Source organism: Lygodium microphyllum, chromosome 8, assembly GCF_053477565.2.
Source record: "Lygodium microphyllum isolate KBCC chromosome 8, Lygodium_microphyllum_v1.1.10, whole genome shotgun sequence".
Lineage (NCBI taxonomy): Eukaryota > Viridiplantae > Streptophyta > Polypodiopsida > Schizaeales > Lygodiaceae > Lygodium > Lygodium microphyllum.
The window spans coordinates 156,969,240-156,990,630 of record NC_141142.1 but is presented as its reverse complement, the minus strand read 5'-3'; the positions used below and the strand labels follow the sequence as shown (position 1 = coordinate 156,990,630).

At 45.0% G+C, this 21,391-nt stretch overlaps 1 protein-coding gene across 3 annotated transcripts in view; it reads right to left on the bottom strand.

Moving 5' to 3' along the window:
• LOC148033038 (serine/threonine-protein kinase Nek2-like) overlaps window positions 1-18,466 on the bottom strand; it is a 34,386-nt gene extending 15,920 nt beyond the window's left edge. The window contains exons 1-9 of one of the 3 annotated variants that reach the window (XM_087683751.1): window positions 17,820-18,466; window positions 17,360-17,718; window positions 17,164-17,230; window positions 16,995-17,060; window positions 16,273-16,319; window positions 16,131-16,176; window positions 15,934-16,029; window positions 15,809-15,851; window positions 15,593-15,642 (exon numbers count right to left, since the gene is read on the bottom strand). In XM_087683751.1, the coding sequence (XP_087539877.1) occupies window positions 15,593-15,642; window positions 15,809-15,851; window positions 15,934-16,029; window positions 16,131-16,176; window positions 16,273-16,319; window positions 16,995-17,060; window positions 17,164-17,230; window positions 17,360-17,460 (516 nt within the window). In that variant the 5' untranslated portion in view covers window positions 17,461-17,718; window positions 17,820-18,466. Of the gene's footprint in view, window positions 1-15,592; window positions 15,643-15,808; window positions 15,852-15,933; window positions 16,030-16,130; window positions 16,177-16,272; window positions 16,320-16,994; window positions 17,061-17,163; window positions 17,231-17,336; window positions 17,719-17,819 lie in introns of those variants that run through there. The other 2 variants (XM_087683752.1, XM_087683753.1) reach the window with 2 other exon arrangements.
• Window positions 18,467-21,391: the final 2,925 nt, after the last annotated feature.

Sequence of the window (21,391 nt, the reverse complement as noted above, 5' to 3'; positions counted from 1 at the left end):
CCAGTCTGTCCACTGCGGCCTTCCTCAAGGCGAATCTCGGCCCTAAGAATGTGATCCCCAGGTAAACATATTTTTGGACCACCTCGACTATATCCTCTCCGTATTTGAAGTGGGGCACTGATCGGCGGATCCATTGGGTGGATGTGTTGAATACCATGATCTTGGTTTTTCCCAGGTTCACTGTGAGGTCCTTGTCCTGGTAGAAGGTCGGTAATGCGTTTAGGTGGCCTTGTAGTCCCTCCAGCGTGCTAGAGAGGAGAACTATATCATCTGCATATAGTAGCATAGGTATCAATGTCCCCCCCAGGCAGGACTCCTCCCCTCCAAGTCTGTCCACATAATCTGATATCTCGTCGATGTAGAGCTCGAACAGGGTGGGGGAGAGGGGGCATCCCTGCTTTACCCCAATAGTGCTAATAATCTCCTCTAACAACCTTCCCGGTACTTGGTCCCGTTAAGTGACAGACCCGTATAGAGCCAGGATTCCCCATCTCATCTCTGCTGGGACTTCGAGCGCCTGTAGTCTTTGCATGAGTCTGGCTCAGGGAACTATATCAAAGGCCTTGTGGAAGTCCACAAAGCAATAGTACACCCACTTTCCTTGTGCCCTATTCTCTTCAATGATGGCTTCGAGTGTGAGGATGTGGTCAAGTGTAGAGTAGCCTCTCCTAAAGTCGGCTTGCTCCCGTGCCCGATGTTGGTGTGTCTCCGCCCATTTGCTTAGCTCATGCTCTAGGATGGATCCGTAGAGCTTAGCCAGCACATGGCTGCCAACACATGGCCGACCATGACCGTCCAATAGTTTGTGAGGACCATGGGGTCTCCGGCCTTTAGAATTGGTGCTATTGTATTAGCGGACCAACTGGCTGGGAAGCCTTCATGTAGTGCCCTATTGAATAAGTGGGCTAAGAGGGGGGCGATGGTATCTCTAGTGAATGAGAGGGGTTCTACTACTAGTCCCACATGGTCCTGGGCCCCTGACCGTTCTGAAGTTTGTCAATGGCATCACAGACCGTTTTAGTCCTGAAGAGGGTGGAGGTGGTTGGCCTGTCCTCTGGCAGCCGAGGTAGGGGGGGTTGTCCTGGCACGTGGTATAGTGAGGTGGCGTAGCTATGCCACGTCTGTGGGGAGGTAATGTGCATCTCTACTCGAGGTGCTTGGAACGCCTTCCACGCCTCCTTGTTGTCTTGCCCTAGGAATAGTTGATAAAACTCATGCTCTAGCCTGGATAGGTATGCCTGCTTCTTCCTTCGCACTAGGCGATGAAAGATCGTGCGAGCTTGGAGGTGTGTGTATTTCCCTTCGGCTTCCCCTTGTTGGAGGCGGAGGCGGGTTTCCTTGCATTCCTCGTTGTACCAGCTATTCCGTGGGGCATTCTTGCTAGGAGGGGTGGAGTGGGGGTGTGTGGGGGGGAAGTATGCGGCTGATGTGTGAAGGGTCCTGGCCAATTGTGTCGTGAACTCCTCCAGGGGTGTGTGTGGGTCCATCTCCTGTAGGCTCTAGTACAGATGATCTGAGTAGGCACTCGCTGTCGTCCTGGTGAAGTGGTATCTGGGAAATCTTTGAGGGTTGCTCACTGGGGGGGTCCTCTCGCAATTACATGTGATACTAAATTGGAGGTATGCGTGGTCCGCGGCTACCGCCAGTGGGCGTGGTGAGATGCTGAAGGACTGTATGTCCGGGATCAGGGCAGGTGGCCCTAACAAGTAGTCCACTGTGCTGCCTCCTCCCGAGCCTCTAGATGCATGCTTATGTGGAAAGCATGTGAGTGCATCAGACCTAGGCCATCTGGCAAGGCCGTTAAGGATGGCTAGTCCATGTGTCCCTCCTAGTGCTAGTAAATAGTCTCCATACTTTGTGCACTCAGCTGTGTCCTGTGATGTCCGGCTGATCCCCAACTCCTTTGGTGTCAACTCTCTGTACATGTGGACTTCGCTCTCAAAGAAGGGAACTTAGCTCTACGTTGTGCGGGCATTGAAGTCCCCTGTCAGCAGGACGTCTCCTACGCTCGAGTAGTGCATGATATCCTCATATAGGGGTAGGTACGGGGACAACCCTCCCAGTGTCACATACGGGGAATTAAACGGGGCGAAGTAGCATATTGCGACATATATGTCCCGTGGGCGGTTTGTATGTATCCTGATCCACACGAAACAGGCTTCATTGTCCCTCTTCATGACTTGTATGATGTGCTGTAGCTCCTCCCTATAGAGTACTGCCACTCCCCCCAACCCTTTGGTCCCCCCTCAGGATCTGGCCTAGGGGCGGCACCCCGACTCCCATTTGTAGCCTCTGACTGTTGGTAGGTGTGTGCCGGGGCTCTGATGTGTCTCTGTATACACGACTATGTCTCTGCCTATGAAGGCTTCCTGGAAGAGCCCAACATCTGTTCTCATGGCTCCATTACAGTTCCACACTGCAAATCTCAATTGTCTCTCATAGGCGGCGCCCCGTCATTGGCACTTCTCCATGATGATGATGCGCCCGTCCCTATAGACCGCCCATTTGCTTGCCTTGTGTGCCTCCATGATCTATGGCATACATTCCCGTCTATGGGCCACTTGGGTTGGGGTGAGGTCGCCTTCCAGATATATTTTCTGTCCTTTGAGGGTTGTTCTTTTGGAGAGGAAGGCGCATCGTGACTCTAAGTCGCTAAATTTCAGGATGAGGGGCCGTCCTTTGTCTGACTCCTTGCCTACCCTCCACGCCTTTTCCACGGGGGAGGGGTCCTCCACCCCCATTTTCTCATAGATGCCTCTGGCATCCTCCATAGGGCTGTTTCCCTCTTTCCACCCGACGACCCTGACATGGAGGGCTGTGATTTTCCTCCTCTTCTCTTCTTCGATGGCTGCATTGATGAACTCCTCCTTCGTGGGGGTCTTTTTTGCTACTTCGATCCATTTGGAGTGTTCTGTTGTGTCAGCTTGTGCCTATTTCACGACCGCTGCCCATGTGTTGATCTCCTTCATCATTTTTGAGAGAGAGAGAGAGAGAGAGAGAGAGAGAGAGAGAGAGAGAGAGAGATTAATGTCTACATAAGGCCAATGTGGCCTATGCGACAAAATCTAGAGTACATCCATGTCTAATGTCATCTCATCAGTAAGGTAAAGATAACGTTACAAATAATTGGGTGACCTATGAAACAATATTGAAAATAACTATGCAATGGGACTATACTAGGGTTGAACCATGTGTAGTGTCGTTCCATTGATAGAAAAGAAAAGGAAAGGAAAGGAGAACCAGATCTGATAGAACCATGTACAAAAGTGTGGTGGAGACTATGGGCTGTAGCTGATCTCAAGATCTGCACGTGATCTTAGCTATGATGTGGTCCCTAGCTGCTTCACTAATATGCTTGGTGGTGAGTCTTCAGTGTCTCATGATAATGGCTCTAATCTGATTGTGGTGTGGCCTCCTCGAACGTGGTCCTGGTAGACGGGGTCGTTGTGCTCGACGAAGAGAAATGGCTCTATCCAATGTGACTCCACGGCATGGCCTGTAAGGTGTTTGGCGGGGTGGCTTTGTCTTTGCTAGGCTAGTAGTGTCAGTAGAGTCGGCTCTGTAGAAGTCTGTCACTACTCTTTGTGTGTATCCCTCTGGATGAGCTGCCTTCCTATCTGTGTAGAGAGAGAGAGAGAGCTGCCCTGCCCGGTGTGTTCCCTGTTTTGTGTGGGTTGCTGCATCCTAGAAGATGGGAGACATTCAACGTCGGACAATAGTTGAATACCGAGGTTTTGCACCATGCTAGAGATGAACACGGCCTTCCTAGACCAAGTGGTGCCTTTGGGGCCTGATTTTGATGATGAAGAGCGGGAAGAAATGGTTCCTTGTACGAAGATGGTTGCTCCCTGTTCAGAGGTTTAGTCTAGCTTTGATGTGCAACCCCTTGTAAAACGTAGTAAACATGTTGCTGATGTAGTGATGGAATGCAGTGAGTACATCCCTGATGATTTAATGATAGATTCTCAAGCCCCTTTACAATCCAAACATTGTGCTCACTCTTATGCACAGGTGACTTCGGATGTTGAGGAGTCCCAAAACTTGGAGTGGGAACATCTCTTGGAATTTGCCAATACGCTCTTGAGTGAATATGTTCAACACAACCAGGAATCCTTTCCAGACTAGGATAATGAGGAGGTTTTGGATGCTACCATTGATACCAAGATTGTACTGCATTCTTTTTCGGCTTTCTATGAAAGAGGGGTCATCCCTTTTTTCATTGGTAGGATTCTAGTGCTCTCTTGGATTCACCAATGGTTAAACTCCATTTTGCAGGGCAACTGTGTAGATGAAATCTTTGTTGGTCCATGAGGCTTCTATGAGATAATGCTCAAATTGAGAAGTGCTTAGGATGATCTTTTGGTCAGAGTTCCATTGTTCTTTGATAGTGCATGTACTTGCCTAGAGACCGTTGGCGGACTTCCAATGGTTGCTTTAGCAAGAATGCTTGAACTTGAATGTTGTATTGCAGTCTATTGGCCATTGCTTAAGGATGCTATGCACGCGATTGGCACGCTATTGGTTCCCCCTAGCTTGTGGGCTGCCAAACACAACCACATGTGCATGCTGTGGGATCCTTGTGCAAAAGGCCCAACTGGCTGCACTTGAATTGTCCTGGAATGCCTTCATTGCACTATTGTTTGGAGTGGGAACTTTTGCAGAGCATTGTTTTTCTTGTGGCCAATTGGGGCATTTCATGGATGAATGTCTAGAGAAGATCATTGCTGTGGGTGGGGGTTTGGCTCCACTAGTCAATGATGCTTGTATGGTTGATGTCAGTGATGCTTCTATGGTTGAAGGCCCTATGGCAAATGAGGCCCTGGTGTGTCCTATTGTGGATAAAGGGAAACAACCTACGTAGCCTTTGGATTCTTCTAACCAAGATTGGGTTGATGTCCGTACTAGAAGAGGTGAAAAGTTTGATGTGAGCTTGGTAGCAGCCATGCTTAGCACTTGACAAGACCCCTTATGCACTTATTTGTGCTGCAAATATAAGGCATCCTTTGTTTCTATTGACAACGCTGCAGTCCCGATGGGCCCTCAAAAATCTTCTGCTTCGAAGGCCTCTACTGATCGCTTGTGGGACCCTCGTGCATGGCTTCCTTTTGATCTCTATGGGAAAATGATCACCCCTTGGGATTGTCAATACCCATGGGCCGAAATAAGGAAATGGTCCCCATCCACCCCCAAAGTGAAGCGTAGGGACTTAAACTCATTTGCAATATTGGCTGACTTTTTGGATGATGGCACTCTTGATATTTTGGCTGCAAAAGTGCAATCGACTGCCTTGACACTGAAATCCCTTTCTCATGACATATGAGGGTTGCCACTTCAAATGTGCATAGCATTTGTTCATGCAGCAAGTAGCATGATATGTGGCATGTTCTACATGATAATGAATGGGATGTGCTATATGCTCTTAAGCATAAAAATCATGGTGAAGTTGGCAAAATCGTGGATTGCCATGGTTTCTGTTTGTTCTATGTAGGGGCCCCAGCTCGACGCTATTCCGATGTGCTTAAGGTCATGTGTAACAAGTTTTAGCCAGTCCCTGTCAAGGATATTATCCATGGATGCTTTTTGGTGGTTGAAATTCTATTCAAGGGGAGGTACTATGGCTGGTAGGCCTTTATGCACCAAACGACTTTGTCTTGAAGGGATCTGTGGGATTAGTTGGTAGCTTGCTTGTCTTTTGGTGGACTAGGAGTGTTGATGGGAGATTTCAATGTGTGTGTCCATCATTCAGAGTCTACCTCCGAGCACTTGGTGATGGATGCACTTGAGAGCCATGTGTGGCATAATTTGGAATTGGTTGTTTTGAAGTACGACATTTGGTCTTGGCTTCGCCCATTGGATTCAGGCTTTACTTTTCAATTAGCACAATACTTTACCTCATGGTCTCGCTTGGATCACATGTATGTTATGCACAATGATGCTTTCTTGCTAGAGATCCGGACATCCGGGTGCTAGAACAATATGTTTGTTGGATCATTTCCCTTTGTAGTTTGACATGCTTGTCCACCCTGTTGCCCCTTTTGCACAATAAGTGGCAAGCTCCTGTTGCGTTTTAATTCATCCTATCTAAAGCACCCAATCTTGAATGGTTATATGGAGCAGTTGATTGAAAGATTCTTACTTGATTTCCTTTCGGAGGGTAGTGATTCTTTTGAGTGATTGCTCTATAATGTGCAGAGGGTTGCTAGGCAATATGGTATTCATCGTACTTCTCTTTTGTAGGGAGTGTTGGCACGCTTTTGAAACAATGTTGTCCGGTCCTTGCTAATTGATTCTCCACATGATCTGTTCCTCCTTTCATTGTCTACAAGAGTGACCAACCTCATTCAGCAATTCTAGTTGAGATTATATCAGCAAATCAAGTTGCAAAGCTTGATTGAGAATTCGTAAGATGCTTCATGTTAGTCTAAATTTTTTTTTTTGAGGTTTGCATGCCTCTCTTGCTCGTGAGAATATGGTGTGTCTCCAGCATGCACACAAGTTGATGGTTACAGATCCGTAGTCCATTGTGCCTATGTGTAGAGAATACTTCCTTGACCCTCTTGGTACTTCGTCTCCTCCTTGGCAAACCACCCAGGCTCACTTGGATTTCTATGCTTGGTTAGGGATGGGGTATCGCTAGATATGCATGATGATTTGGATAGAGATATCTCAGAGGGGGAGGTAATGAATGTTTTGTTGCATCTGCCGAAGGACAAAAGTCCAAGATGGGATGGCTTGACTAATGAGTTTTCTGAAGCCTATGCTACTAGCCTCGCAAATCCTTTGATAGCCATGTGTCAACAAGTCTGGGAAACTAGTACAATGCTTGCCTCATGGAAGGTGGGAGTCATGAAATTGATTTCGAAAGTGCCGTCGCCCTCAATGCTGAAACATTCCTGGCCAATTTCTTTGATGGGATCCATGCATAAAATATTTTCTAAGGCCATGGCTAATCGTCTTCACAAATACCTCCCTAACCTAGTGCACACTAATAGTATGGATTCATCAAGGGCTGGAATATCTTGTACAAGATACTAAATGTTTAGCTAGCCATTGACTATGCAAAGCACTCTGAGTAGGAAGTCGTGCTGGTTCAATTGGATCTAGAAAAGGCTTTTGATTATTTGGGTTGGTCTTTTGTGGTAGAGCTTATGCATGTTATGGGTTTTGGTCCATGGATGTCCAATCTGATACACAACAATCAACATAGATGCCTTCTTACGGGTCACGTTGACTGGTGGGGTCACTAAGCCATTCATTCTTGCGTGCTTAGTCAGACAGGGTTGCTCATTGATCCCCTTGTTCTTTGCTCCGGCAACACATCCAGTCCTTTCCATGCTCTCTTGTTTGCTAGACATGAGATAATTGATTGGTTTCTCTCTCTTCCCTTTGGTGAACATTTTGTGGGCCAATCATTAGCAGATGACACATTAGTGATCCCCAAAGTAGAATGAGAGAATCTTCACAAGGCATTGGATTTTTGGAAGCTTTTTGGGCAAGCCTATGGTCTTCATATCAACGCAGCTAAATCCTCCCTCATTAGTTGCATTGAATTAGATCTACTCCCTGGGTGTTGATGTTCAGCCCAAGCAATTGTTACAATGGATTTCTCAAAAAGTAGAGATGAAGTTTCTGTATTGGAAATTGCAAGTTGGCCTTTCCACATCCACCTTGGAGTGGCACAATCCATCATGCTTCCTGCGCTCACATATTTTTTTGCCGCTCTTGCCTTGGACTGCCTCCACCTTGAGGATTCTTTTTGGACACATTCGCTTTATGCTATGAAAAATGGACACTTTGCATGTAGGTATCTCCTAGATCTCTTGGAGCCATGGGGCTATTCTGGATGTGCACACTCACACGGTTGCTCTGTGATGGTCTCTCTTTCATGCCATGTGCACAGATCGACATCCTTGTTTTTTTGTTGCTTGGTTCTTTTTAAAAGAGCGAGGCGTGGTAATATGACCATTCACGGTTCTTGGTGGCAGGTTCTTAATGCTGATGCAACCTTTTCCTTATCCTCTTCCTTTGTGCTTACTCAACTCGTAAGTTGGATCTTCAAAAGGCCTAGTAGCACCCATTTGGCTGCTAACTATTTTCAAACGAAATTGCTAGCAATGTTCAAGCTAATTTTTTGGGATGGGAAGCAAGAGGCTCGTCCTAAATTTAATCTCATGGCACGATTGGGCTTACCTTCAATCTTTGATGCCACTCTGGCGAGCTGCCGGGGGTTGATATCTTTCCGCATTGCTAGGAGGCTTTTTCGCATCCTTCGCAGTTATAGGGAATTGTGGGACCATCTTTTGACGATATTGCAGCCCAGAGAGCCCATCCTTGCCCTCATTTCTGATCGTCCTTGGTAGGATTGGGACCTTGCGGGTGGACTCCATCTGGAAAAGGCTTCGGCTAATCAAGTGTACCACTTGATGATTAAGGACCACCATTGGCTGGTCAACAAGGTCAATAATGTTTGGGATTTGCACAAATCTTGCGTTTGGTGGAAAGCGATTGCCATGGAGGGTTGGTTCAATAAGACATCGTACAAAGTAAAGTCTCCCTTTGGTGTGTCATGGTTGGTGGGCCGCCTCCTGCTGCGGCACTTGCAAAGCATTGCATTTCCAATAGCTCTTATTTTCTTCTTTTTTTGCCTCACCTGTGGGGAATCTTATCGCCACCGCTTTCTTTCATGCCCCTTGGTGCAAAAAATCTGGTCACTATTGTCTGCTTTTTGGCGGGCTGTGGTTGGCATGCCATTGCGCCCCTTTGATTGGGTCTTTGCTTGGCCCAAATGCCTTACTCTAGCACAACCACATATGAAGATTATGTTTCCATTCCTCCATTTTTGGGGCTGTTGACACAATTGGACAACTCAGAATGCTTTTGTTTTTGATTCCACATCTCGGGTGCAAGCACAACCTGCTAAGTTAAAAGGGTCTAACATTGGCAACTAGACCTTATTTAGTGCATTGATCTCCTTTTCAAGGAGGACTTGGTCCCTTAACATACGACAATCCGTGCTACTTCTTTGCCGTGAATTTTGTACTCTTTTAGCTATTTGAATTTCTATAAAAGAGAGCTGAGTTTCTCTACGATGGCCTAGAGCCATCCTACATCTTGCAATCTTGTAATCTTGTACTTTTTTCATAACTAATTCTTTCTTACATTTGGCATACTGAATTCGCTCCACGCCCCGTCGCATTGCTGCCCCCCGCCTCGACTACTCACACCCGTCCGACTGCTCGTACCCATCCAATTGATCGCCCGCCCTAAGTGCTCGTGCCCGTCTGACCGTTAGCCTGCCCCTACTGATTGCCCCCCCGCCCCGATTGCTCATGCCCGGCCTGTTTGCGCGTGGCTATCGCACACCCTTCCCCTCGCTCGTTGTCTGGGGACACCCCCCTCTCCCCTGGCCCCGACGATTCGTAACGGCCACCCGTTTGCCGTAAACCCCCCCGCCTAGCCGTTTCCCCACTGCCCGACAGTTCGTTGCCCCCCCGCCAGGCCTCCCTTGCCATTGATCTGTCGGCAGGCCTCCTTTCCACGGAAATCAGTAACAGTTTCCCCCCCCGCGATTGATCCCCCACCCTCCAGTTGTTCCCTCTATCTGTAGCAATTTCCCCCCCCCCACCAGGTAGCACCGCGACGTGATTGGTTGTTCTCGCAGAAGGGACGTACAATGGAAACCTTTGGTCAGACGCCGGCTCACTCAGCGAGTGCCCCCTAGTCAAACACCTTGTGCGCTGTCCTCTCTGAGGAGCAGCTCTTAGCCGTCCGAGCTAAGGAGCTGGAGCTAAAGGAAACAACAATTTATGGTCAGGTAGTAGGACATTCTCCAGCCAGGGCCCAGCTTCAGGATTGGCTTCACTCCACGCTGTGCATCGGCACAATGCAAATCGTGGAGGCGGTTCTACTGGGCCAAGGGATTTTCATGGTCCGACTCAGTTTGACAGACGCAAATCGCGAGTTACTTGCCAGTTCACCGTATGCGTCCATGAAGGGGGTCGTATACATGGTCCCCTGGTACAGTGGCTTTACTATGGAGGCATTTGCAATCCATAACAAGTTTCTTCGGCACGCGGTCACCCTTCTTTTCCCTGGCCTGCCGATAGAGTATCGCCAGCTCATGGAAGATTTTGGACATCTCTTTGGCACTGTCCTTCCCGCGTCTTTCACGGATGCAGTGACAGTAGTAGGAGTCCCAAAGGTACGGGTGGCAGTGAAAGAGGTAAAGAATATCCCACAGTTCTTAGAGATTAAGGCGGGCGGGCACTCCTTTAAGCAGCAGGTCATTGTGACAGGGCAACCAGGGCAGTGCCCACGCTGCTACGACTTTGGGCATCAGGCAGCAGTTTGTACGCGCTTCGGCGATACTCTATCGGCAGGCCGGGAAAAATAAGGGTGACCGGGTGCCGAAGAAACTTGTTATGGATTGCAAATGCCTCCACAGTAACTGGTGGGCTGGCTGCATGATGGACATTAGTTGATGTCCATCATGCAGCCAGGCCCAATTCTACCAGTGTACAGAGTCACGACTCTTAGCATGGCTGATAGATGCATTGATAGTACCGCCTGGAGCATCTATCACCCCTATGGTCTGGTCGACTCACTTGAGCATCATTTTTTGAGCCCCTCCTTAGTGGAGAGCTTCGAAGGATGTGATTGAGTGGCCCTTGGCATAGGCAGCCCAATTCTACCAGTGTACAGAGTCACGACTCTTAGCATGGCTGATAGATGCATTGATAGTACCACCTGGAGCATCTATCACTCCTATGGTCTGGCCGAGGGCCACCATGGGGGACTGGAGCTCACCGTCCAGACTGGCAGCAAAGCGTACTTGCATGCCTCATAGTTCCTCCTCCTCATCAGCTGCCTCCACACCGAACAGATGCTTGTTCGGTCAGTCACAGGTTTCCCATGAGCCTACACCTTGCATCTTGGAATGTGAATAGTCTCCACTGCAGTGGGGCACGTGGTTCCAGGAAGTTGATTGTTCGGCAATAGCTGCAGCCTGCCCTTGCCGGACGGATCGACACCTTACTTCTACAGGAGCACAAACTCACCCCCACCCAGGCCCAGCGGGTAGGGAAGGTACTTCCGGGTAGCTCACCAACCTTATCGTAGACAGATTGGAGCTATCATTGAGCACTACAAAAGACAGATGCTGAGGCACTTCAACCATAGAGAGCTACATTTCCACTTAAGGGAGATACTTCACTAAGGAAAAGAACGTTTCTATCTTTATTTTTCTTCTTTCTAAGTAATGTCACTTACATCTACACCACAAATATATTCTTACAAAGTATATCCCCTAACTTCTAGTCTCATAGGCATATCTTTTATCTTATATCTTTTAAGATGAGAGATACATTTCTTTGTATGTTTTGGTGTAGTCTCATAGGCCACATTGGCCTTTTAGAGACATTCATATGCTCTCTCTCTCTCTGTGTGTATAGCAATTTAGTCAACTCATGAGTGAGTCTTGATATGTCTACTTGCGGATGGGTATTATAGTTTATTTTGCACATTTTTTCTAGTCATTATTCATGTGATTTATGGCATTTATGGCTGGCCAACCAACATTTATTGCTGGCCAACTTGATGCATTATTTGCATTATTTATTGCCTATATATTCAAGCTTCCTCCTTCATAGTCATCATTCATCATCTATGCAGTCTTCTAGAGCAAGTCCTGTTGGAGAGAGAGCCCATGCCAATGCCCACACAGCGAGTGACTCACTATTGTATGCAGTCCCAAGCATATCTCTAAGTTCTCCCTTTGTAGAGTTCTTTTGTTTTCTTCTATCTCGTGTCTTCTCTCGTGTTGTGCAAACTATTACAACTGCCTTCTATGCTTCCATCGTTGCACCCGCTTCTAACACGGTATTAAATGGTTGTGTTCACACTCTGGGTGTTGTTTTCTACTGTTGATAGTCTGCCCTCACACATATCTGTTGTTGTTGATCAGCTTTCTACTGTCTATTGCAGCCCATGTGACCTCTCCTTGTTGCAAACCGCCCAATTTAGCTCTAGCAGATAAAGTTTGAGCTTAAGGATACTATCCAATCTTTCTACTTCCTATTACATGGGTACAGGATCAGCTTTGGCATATGCATTTTGTGCTTCCCAAGGATCATCTTGTTGGGACTATGCTCTATAAGCTCCCACTGGAGTTTGATGGAGTAGCCAATGCTTTGCAGGCGCAAACCTCGTTGATACAGTGAGCTTTACACATATGTTCTCAATGTTACTTGAGCATGAGGCATCTTTGTGGTTACAAGGGAGACTTCCATCTTAGTATGGTGGCTCCAATGAGGCATTTGCAACTTGATAGAGGGGTGACACGAAGAAGTCATCGAACGTCCAATGTTATCACTATGGTAAGAAGGGACATTTGCACAAGGATTGTAAGGAGTTAGTAGTTTCAAGGAAGAATAATAATAATAAGACGAAGCAAGCTACGAGATCCTTTGACAAGCCATCCTCCAACTCCAACTCGGATCCTATAGCCAAAGTGAAGGCCAAGGCGCAGAAGGGGTCTTCTTCAAATTGAGGGAAGGGCTTGGTTGCCTCTACTTTTGCTACTTTCTAGTATGGGTAATGCAGTCATCCCTCACGACTCTCCAATGCTAGAGCGAGAGAGTGAGAAGATGGTGAGGTGGGGCAAGTGAGCCTCATCTATATAGGTATACAAGTGCAAAGAATCCAAAGAGGGACTTTCCTACATCGACTATTTTTTGACAAAGAGCGGGATTGGATCCTACTCGAACTCACATGAGGGGACACTTTGGTGGTCTAGCCAAAGGCAAGGAATCCATGTTCACATATGCTTAGAGGCATTGGTGACAGGATGGTCATGTATACTACTACGAGCCGTTGTTGATAAACACAGAGCTATTATGATTCTTATTTATTTTCAAGTCCTGGTATGACTGACATTGACATCAAGTTCTTTCCAAGGCACCTTGGTGGTGACTTGATCACCCATTGCTTGGGTATCCATGGTCCTATTCTTGTAGTCTTTGTTGTATGAACTATAATGAGTCATTATAATTATATCATTGTATTCGATCAAATCACCCATGATCTGAGAGAGAGTGTTAGCAATTTAGTCAACTCATGAGTGAGTTTGGGCATGTCTACTTGTGGACTGGATATTATAGCTTATTATAGGTGTTTTTTCTAGTCATTATTCATAGTTGGCTGAACAGCATTTATTGCTGGCCAACCTGATGCATTATTTGCATTATTTATCGCCAATATATTCATGCTTCCTCTTTCACAGTTATCATTCATCATCTGCAGTCTTCCAAGGCACATCCTGTTGGAGAGAGGGAGTCCGTGCTAATGCCCACACAGCCAATGACTCACTGTTGTACGTGACTATCTTGTGTTTGGTATATGGATTCCATTCCTGAGCACATCTTTGAGTTCTCACTTTGTAGTGTTCTTTTGTTCTCTTTTCTCGTGTTGTGCAGTCTATTACAACACTCTTCTACACTTCCATCGCTGCACCCACTTCTAGCATCTCTCTCTCTCTCTCTCTCTCTCTCTCTCTCTCTCTCTCTCTCTCTCTCTATTGGTCAACCATTTACAAGGGACTTAGCAGTAGCATACATAGATCAGCCATGTATGCACCCACACACCCTGCCCTGATGTAGACCCACACTCTCTACTACTCCCCAAAATAGCTGGTATGATGATGAGTGCAAAGTTACTTGGGCTAGCTTATAGAGAGAAGTGGAGCTAGGCACTCGGACACACTGTCAAGCAAGGACATTCTTCAAACGTCTTGTGTGGAAGAAGCAAGGCTACTTAGCAAAAGCAAAAGCAGAGATACATCAATTATTTTTGGGACAGGATAGCAAGAGTGCATAGAATATGTTTCATGAAAGACAACCCCCCCATACAGATCACAGCACCGAAGGCGATAGTAGTCAATATGATCAATACCTACTAGAGCTGGGGTCGCAATACCATCTCATTATTTATGATGGGATAAAGAAGCCAGGTCTAGCACACTGACTTGCTTCCAGCCCACTGGCTCCAGCAGAATGGATTACATACTGGGTTCCATTAAGACAATGGAGCTAGTGAAATCCTTCACCATCCCCCCTTGCCTGATTGGAACAGGTCATATTTACCTGTCCCTCACCATATCCTCCTCCCCATGTCCACAGGTTCCAGCCACCAGCCACACCCAGCCCACCACCATCTATTTCACGCAGGGCTAGCTGACACATACAGCCATCATGTCTATGATGGGCTCACACAGTTCAAGCAACCTGCCCCCGTAGGCACACTCACCTCCTAGCTCACCTCCATCCTACAGTCCACCACTCTCCAAAGCTTTCCACACTGGCAGACTCACACGACCTGGGACCGTGCCCCAAAACAGATGGTATTGTAATGAGTGAAGGGAGCTATATAGACAACGCCAGGTCCAGAGAGGCTAGAGTTATTGCAGAGCAAAGACTCTTTACCTCTTAGTAGGCATACAAGAAGGCTACCTATCTGTGACTCTAGTTTTAGGGTTTTGGGCAGGGGGGTGGTGGGAGGTGGTGTTGAACCACCCTCTACAATTGAGTCTGGCAGGTACATCAGGTGCATAGAGAGGTAATTTGCTTGAGCATTGACACAAAAAATGAGCACACCACCTTAGGATGTGCAGAAGACAGATAGGAAGGGATAGAATCTAGAATCAGAATACCCAGAACAACTCCAACCTGGTTGAAACAGATTGGAGCAACATCTACTCCCTTGTCTCTCAGCCCTTCCTCTCAACTATAACAAGGGCCAAAGATTGGCTACAGTCCTGCTACATCTAGAGAGACAGAAATAAAGAGTTAGGATTGTCATGTGACCAACAGCTATGATTCTCTCAGAAGGTGGAGATAAGACGCAATATGTAACATAAAAAGTCAATGAAAAAGAATTACGAAAAAGAATTAAATAAAAAAAGAGGTGAACAAGAAGACAAAGTAAAACAAGACACCATGGAAGAACAATGATTACAAACATCCACTTAAAAAGATAAAGACTTGTAAGATCAACGATTGCAGCCATCCTAGTAACTGGTTAAAAGCACCCAAAAAAAAAAGCAAAATAAAATATTTAAAGAATAGCCTCAATAGAGGCTAAAAGGAGAGGGTAAAGAATTGAAATATTCTTAAACACAGTTCTAAGCCAAAGCCAATCACAAATTGCCATATAACTGTTGAAGTATGTATGATTACTGATGTTAATGATCTGCGCCCATTAGGAGGCATGCAGTGCCAGTGTCGTGCCTCTCTGGCAGGACCAAAAAGGCTACCCTCTAGTGGCATTGTATTCCTTCTGATCACAGAGTCTTCCTGTAGCTCTTTATTCACAATAATAAGACTGGCAGATGTCTTTGGCATATATCTGTGCAGATTTACTTTCAACTGTATCCCGCTATTCTCTACTCTTTTGCTGCCAGAGTGACTACAAAGGGAGCTTGGGTATTCTAATTAGACAGCACACGGTAACTACTGATATCATGGCAATCAAGAAGAGTCTTATCAATATTAAGAACAAGTGACCTCATGAATTAGCTTGCCCATGCAATGACACTTACAGATGAAGTGAGGTCATCTGCCTTCATCATCTTTGCAAGACCAAAGTCTCCTGTGATCAACAAGCCGTTATAACATTTGAGTAATGAGGCAGAACTAAGTCAACTACACTAGACAAGGGAAACCAATGTTTGCTAACCTCTTCTCTCAAACTATACTATAACTAGATTAAATTTTAAAAAGAACTAAATGGAGTTTACAACACCTGTACCACATACCAAGCCTGAGATCAAGATGCTTTGTCAAAAAAATATTTGAGCACTGTCAAAAACAAAAGAAGTAAGTAACTACTAACTATCTTGATATTTCGAGTTTATGTCAAAGCAAATGCAACTGCTCACACTTTTGGGTTCACCACCTTCAAATCCCGATGAAGAATATGATTCGAATGAAGATAATCAACAGCCAGCAGGATCTGTGCAAACCACTTGCATAGTCTCTGACAGAATATTATTAGCATACAGATGAGTAAGTGAAAAATGGCACATATCACTCCTAGAATTCTGATAGTATTTAAAACAAAGGGAACTTTTCACAGACCTCCTCAGAAAAGTAAACTCCATTAGCCTTTTTAATGAGTTCTGCCCTGCATCATCCATGACTTATAAAAAACGTGAACACACATTGCATCTAAAACTGGAAACGGAACATTTGGGAAAGAGAAGATTACGTCAGTACTCACATATCACCACCTTCACAGTATGTTGTCACGATGCACACATGGCAACCCTGTGAGATCACATAGATAATGAACATTTAGGACTCACTAAAACAGTAGCGTCAAGCACCTCCGAAGTAACAATTTTGAACTGCTCTCTCCCTCTCTCAAATAAAGCTCAACTATCATCTAACTTTTCAAAGATGTTCATGTATTTATTTGTTCACCCGAATTCAGTAGTTGGTAATGATATGTAATTAAAAGAGTATGTCATAAGTTTTGAGTCCATGTCTACAGGTTGAAAGGCTAAGCAAAATCCCTCCCCCTCACATAAAAGGATAGCATAGATGTTGAAAATGTGCCCCTTCAATGCCAGGCAGCACACTAATCACCAACTGAAGTGAAAACATGTGTTTGACATAAACATCTATCTGGATTCTCAGCATCATGAAACAACCTGCGAAGCAAGATGACTGCCATGCAGATTGGAGAACGTACATTTCTTGATTAGCAGCATGTAAGCAAGTCTAATGCCAGAATAAAAGGTATCTTTGAGCAGAGTATTAATCCAGTGCAACCACACTACCAGTGAATTGGATGCAAATATGATCCAATGCCGTAAGTTATTGCCCTGGGATGTTTTAGGGTGTGACACTATTTATCTACTAGTATAAGTTATCATGTGTTTGGAGACACCATTTATCTACATTGATTGAAGGTACAAGAGTGATACAGGTATCAATTACCTTCTCTACCCAAGATTCTTTGTAGCCAATAATATAAGGATGATGAACTCTAGAAATTAATGCCATCTGAGAATCCATAAACAAAACAAGTTTAGTGAATATAGCTGGTTGAGAAATTAGCATAAATACAGATATGGTAACTCCATCCCAAGCTTTCCATGCTCTTCACCTCTTGGTGTGCAGATCGCCGGCACCTATCTGTCTGTCTTGCAAGCCGTATTTTTTTGAGCACGTACCTGCCCAGTGTGAAATGATGACGTTGGTCATATGAGACTCAAAGGCTGACATAAGACTGCACAAAACTAATATAAACATAATACCATAATCAAATGTTACTTTCACCTCATGTTGAATTGGGTCCTTACTTCTTTCTTTCGAGCTTGTGGTAAACAAGAATTGCAGAACCGAAGGCTCCCTTCCCAATCTGTTCCATGATTTCATATTGATCCAATTTAGACTCCATCATCGTGGCAAATAGACTTTCCAGTTATGGCTTCCAGCTATCGTGACTTCGTTGCAACCCTTTCAAATGTTGCTCCCCGTTCCATGAATGAGGTAGAAGTCATGTTGGATAATGTGCTTTATGGTACTACCGTTAGCCTTCTTACAACAGATTCGGTAGAAAAAAAACTGTCTTTGGCTTGATTAACTTGTAAGCTAAATGATGTACCCTTTTCAATATACAGGCTTATTGAATAGCTGTTGGATTATCAACCGCAACCGGCTGCGAGGTGACAACGATTGAGAAAAACTGCTATCGATCAGGTACGGAGAATGAGTAAATCCTCTCTTTAGCTTGATTAACAAGTAAGCTAAATGACATACCTTTCTCATTGCATAGCTGTTGGATTATCGACCCCAACCGGCTGCGATCAGGTGACAACGATCGAGAAAAGCTGCTATCGATCAAGCACGGAGAAGGCCTTCAGAAAGCGGACGAAGGCGCGCACGTCTGAACTGGACGTTCTGGAGGTTGGAAGAAGCGTCTCTTTGCGTTGAAGGTGGTGGCGGAGGTAAATGGTACGACGCCCGATTCTGCGAAGCCCTGCCAGGGGAGCGAAGGATCCCATAGCAGAGGCGATGCCGGCAGAATGGAAAGGGGGGAAGGAGGGAGGGATGTAATGAGAAGCGAAGAAAGGAAGGACGGAATTGAGAGAGAGAGAGAGAGAGAGAGAGAGAGAGAAGAACGCGGCATCCGCAGGGGGGGAGGGGGCCATGGGTGGGGAAGGCGGGGCAGCTTCCATTCGGGGTAACAATTATTTTTTGTGCGCGCGCCCGCGTGCAGGGTTCTGTGTAGTGTGTCCTCGCGAGATTTTGACGAGGCGTGCGCAGAAGTGACTCGGTTGTATGGCACAACAGCAACATTCTCCTCCTGGAACGGAGCCCCAGTTGGCAGTTTTTCTGGTTAATTGCACGCACAGACAGAGAGAGAGAGTGTGTCTGTGTGTGTGAGAGAGTGTGTGTGAGGGGAAAGTCGCGGACCGCACCTCCCAGCATTTAAAATGTCTCCCTTCTCTCATACCTTTCCGTTGATGCCTACGACTTTCCAGATGTGATGAGAAACGTGATTTGTTTAAATTATTAGGAATCAGGATGCCTCTTCGACTATCCTTAGTGGGGACAAAAATTCTCGCCTCATTTGTGACTCGTGCCTCCAACGAGATCAATCAAAACTACCTTTCAATACCAAGGGATCAAGCAGTGCTTCCCCTAGGTAGCCTATACCATAAATGCATCACCCTTCACAATGAGCACAATCCACACAACGAAAATTGAGTATTTTGAGATTTCATTGCATCACTATGTAAATATAGTTGGTAATGGTTTTTAATATATCAATATATAGACGAGAGGTTTTAATAAGACTTGTCACATGTGGAGAGAAATAGAGAGGGAGACAAGCTAAGGAAGGGGAGAGAGAGAGAGAGAGAGAGAGAGGTTGGGGGGAGGGAGCAACATGCACACACAAAAGGGACGGAGGATAGAGCCATTGCTAGTGTGAAGTACCAACCTGAGTGTTGAAGCACCTATTGCCTACTATGTGAATGTTGGACACAAGGTTGTGAGGGTTAAATCTATAGGTTGTGGTGTAAGGTAGTAAATGAGGCTAGAATGGTCTTTTTTGTGGGCAATCCCAAGGAGTGGATTTGGTAGATGCCAAGCAAGTCAACCACATAAGAAGAGGTGCTTAGAGGTTGAGTGATGGTTTTGCTAGCATTCCTAGTCAAGAGGACATGGACATGGTATCTAAACTAAAAATCAATCTCCAGTTTAGATGGTTTTGCTAGCATTCCCTATCAAGAGGACATGGACATAGTATTTGTCATGCACACATAGGTGCCTTGCCTTTAATGAACACAAAAGTTACGAAAAGCTCACTTCACCCCCAGGCACTCAAGACGATAGCCTCTTTTAGCACTACACTAGTATTTTTAGGTAGATCCATTGACTATTTTTAGACCGACTTTTAGTAAGTCCATTCATACTTATTGCCTATCCTTTGTCCCTTTGGCCCATATATCCTTGTGCCCCAATGTAGACCATCTCTTGATCCCTTAACTCCATTAATGCCATAGCATAATAGTCCATTACCTCGTATTAGCATTATGGTCAATATGACAACGAACTATGGCTGCTCATGACCCTTGTCCTAACATTACTCCCCCCTTTTAAAAGAGTTTTTGTCTTTGAAAACAAAAGTGGAAAATCACTTCTTGGGTATAGTAATATTCTCCCAAGTAAAATCTTCTTCAAGTCTATCTTTCTACTTGATCAAGACTTGTTTTCAAACATGATTATGTGTACGATACTCATGGAAATCCAAGATTTGTTCGGGTTCATGGGGTTGAACTGATGGTTCAATAATTCCTACTAACACTCGTTAGTCCACCAAACTATCATCATTACCAAAGTTGTGTCATGAAGGGACCTAAGAGGACAGAGAAAACTGCAAGAAAGAGAGAAGGAGAGTGCATAAATAAGAGAAAGTCTAGATGAGGAGAGAGAAACACAGGGAAGAAGCTTGAGAGGTGATAGGCAGATTTGTATTATTGTAAAAAATATATGATCATGTACATATGTCATTTACACCTTTTATATGCCCCTCATTCAACTTTGTACAAGATGCATTCACAATTGGCTAATATAAAAGAGTGGATAGACTCTATTAGAGAATGGTAGATCTAATTTATATGCAACTTCACTAACACATTTAAGGATAAATGGGCCACAATACCATTAAGATAACTTAGGATGGTCCAAACTTCAAACTTCTTAAATGTTCTAGAACACATAATAGACCTTATTACCCTTTTCAAAAGTGACCATACGTCTATGTTCATCTACATATTTCTTATAACGATCTTGAGCTTGCTTAACATTCAAGCATGCTACTTTAGCATATCAAAATGATCTTGTAGAAAGTCCTTGACATGTTGGATTTTCTCATTGACTAATCCCACCATAACTGGTTATCGAGGTTGAAATCCATATATAAGCATGGACTCACTAAACCATGTAGTCATATGCTTAGCATTGTTATAAGCAAACTCTAATATGGATAAATAATCTTTCCAATTATATTGTTTTTTGCTTACACATGCTCGCAGCATATCTTCTAGAACTCGGTTTACCCTCTCAGTTTGCCCATCTGTTTGAGGCTGATCAATGGTACTTAGATTAAGCATGGTATCTAACATTTTGAATACTGTCAAGATTGTGGGAGAGAAGGAAGGAGTCTCGCTTGAAGCTTTCTTGCTTGCACAATGGGGGAAGACACACAAGGGTGGAGGCTGAAAACAGTTTTCCTCTTCTTAGTTGTGTAAGCCAAAAGAACTCTAGTACAAAGAAATAGAAGAACCCTATATATGGGTCTCAAACCAAACTCAACTAACTAAGGTGGCATACTAACTGAGCCACGAACTAGAGTAGATAAGGATAGCTATCATGTAGCTATTATTCATGGGCGGTGTACCAACCGCGTCTGCAACTGACAAGTCGGTGACATAAATATACAACGGTCACCCTAGCGTATCACGAGTGGAGCTCGATATCTCAACAAATACATCTCTCCAAAAATAACTATTAAAATTTTGATCACGATCACTTATAACAATCCATACATGTTATAAATATTCTTCACAAATAGTCATGCTAATTCAGGAGTCCTAACAATTGTCTTTGTTAGAATAAATCCACACATCTTAGTGAGTATACCCACTACTATCCAAATGGCATCATGACCATGATTGGTAGTAGGAAGTCTAACAATAAAATCCATAGAGAGACTTTCCCACTTGCCATTAGGAATCACTAAAGGATGTAAACACCCACCTACCTTCAAGTGCTCAACTTTGTTCACTTGACACTTTTGGCGTTGAACAATGTTTCCACTATAA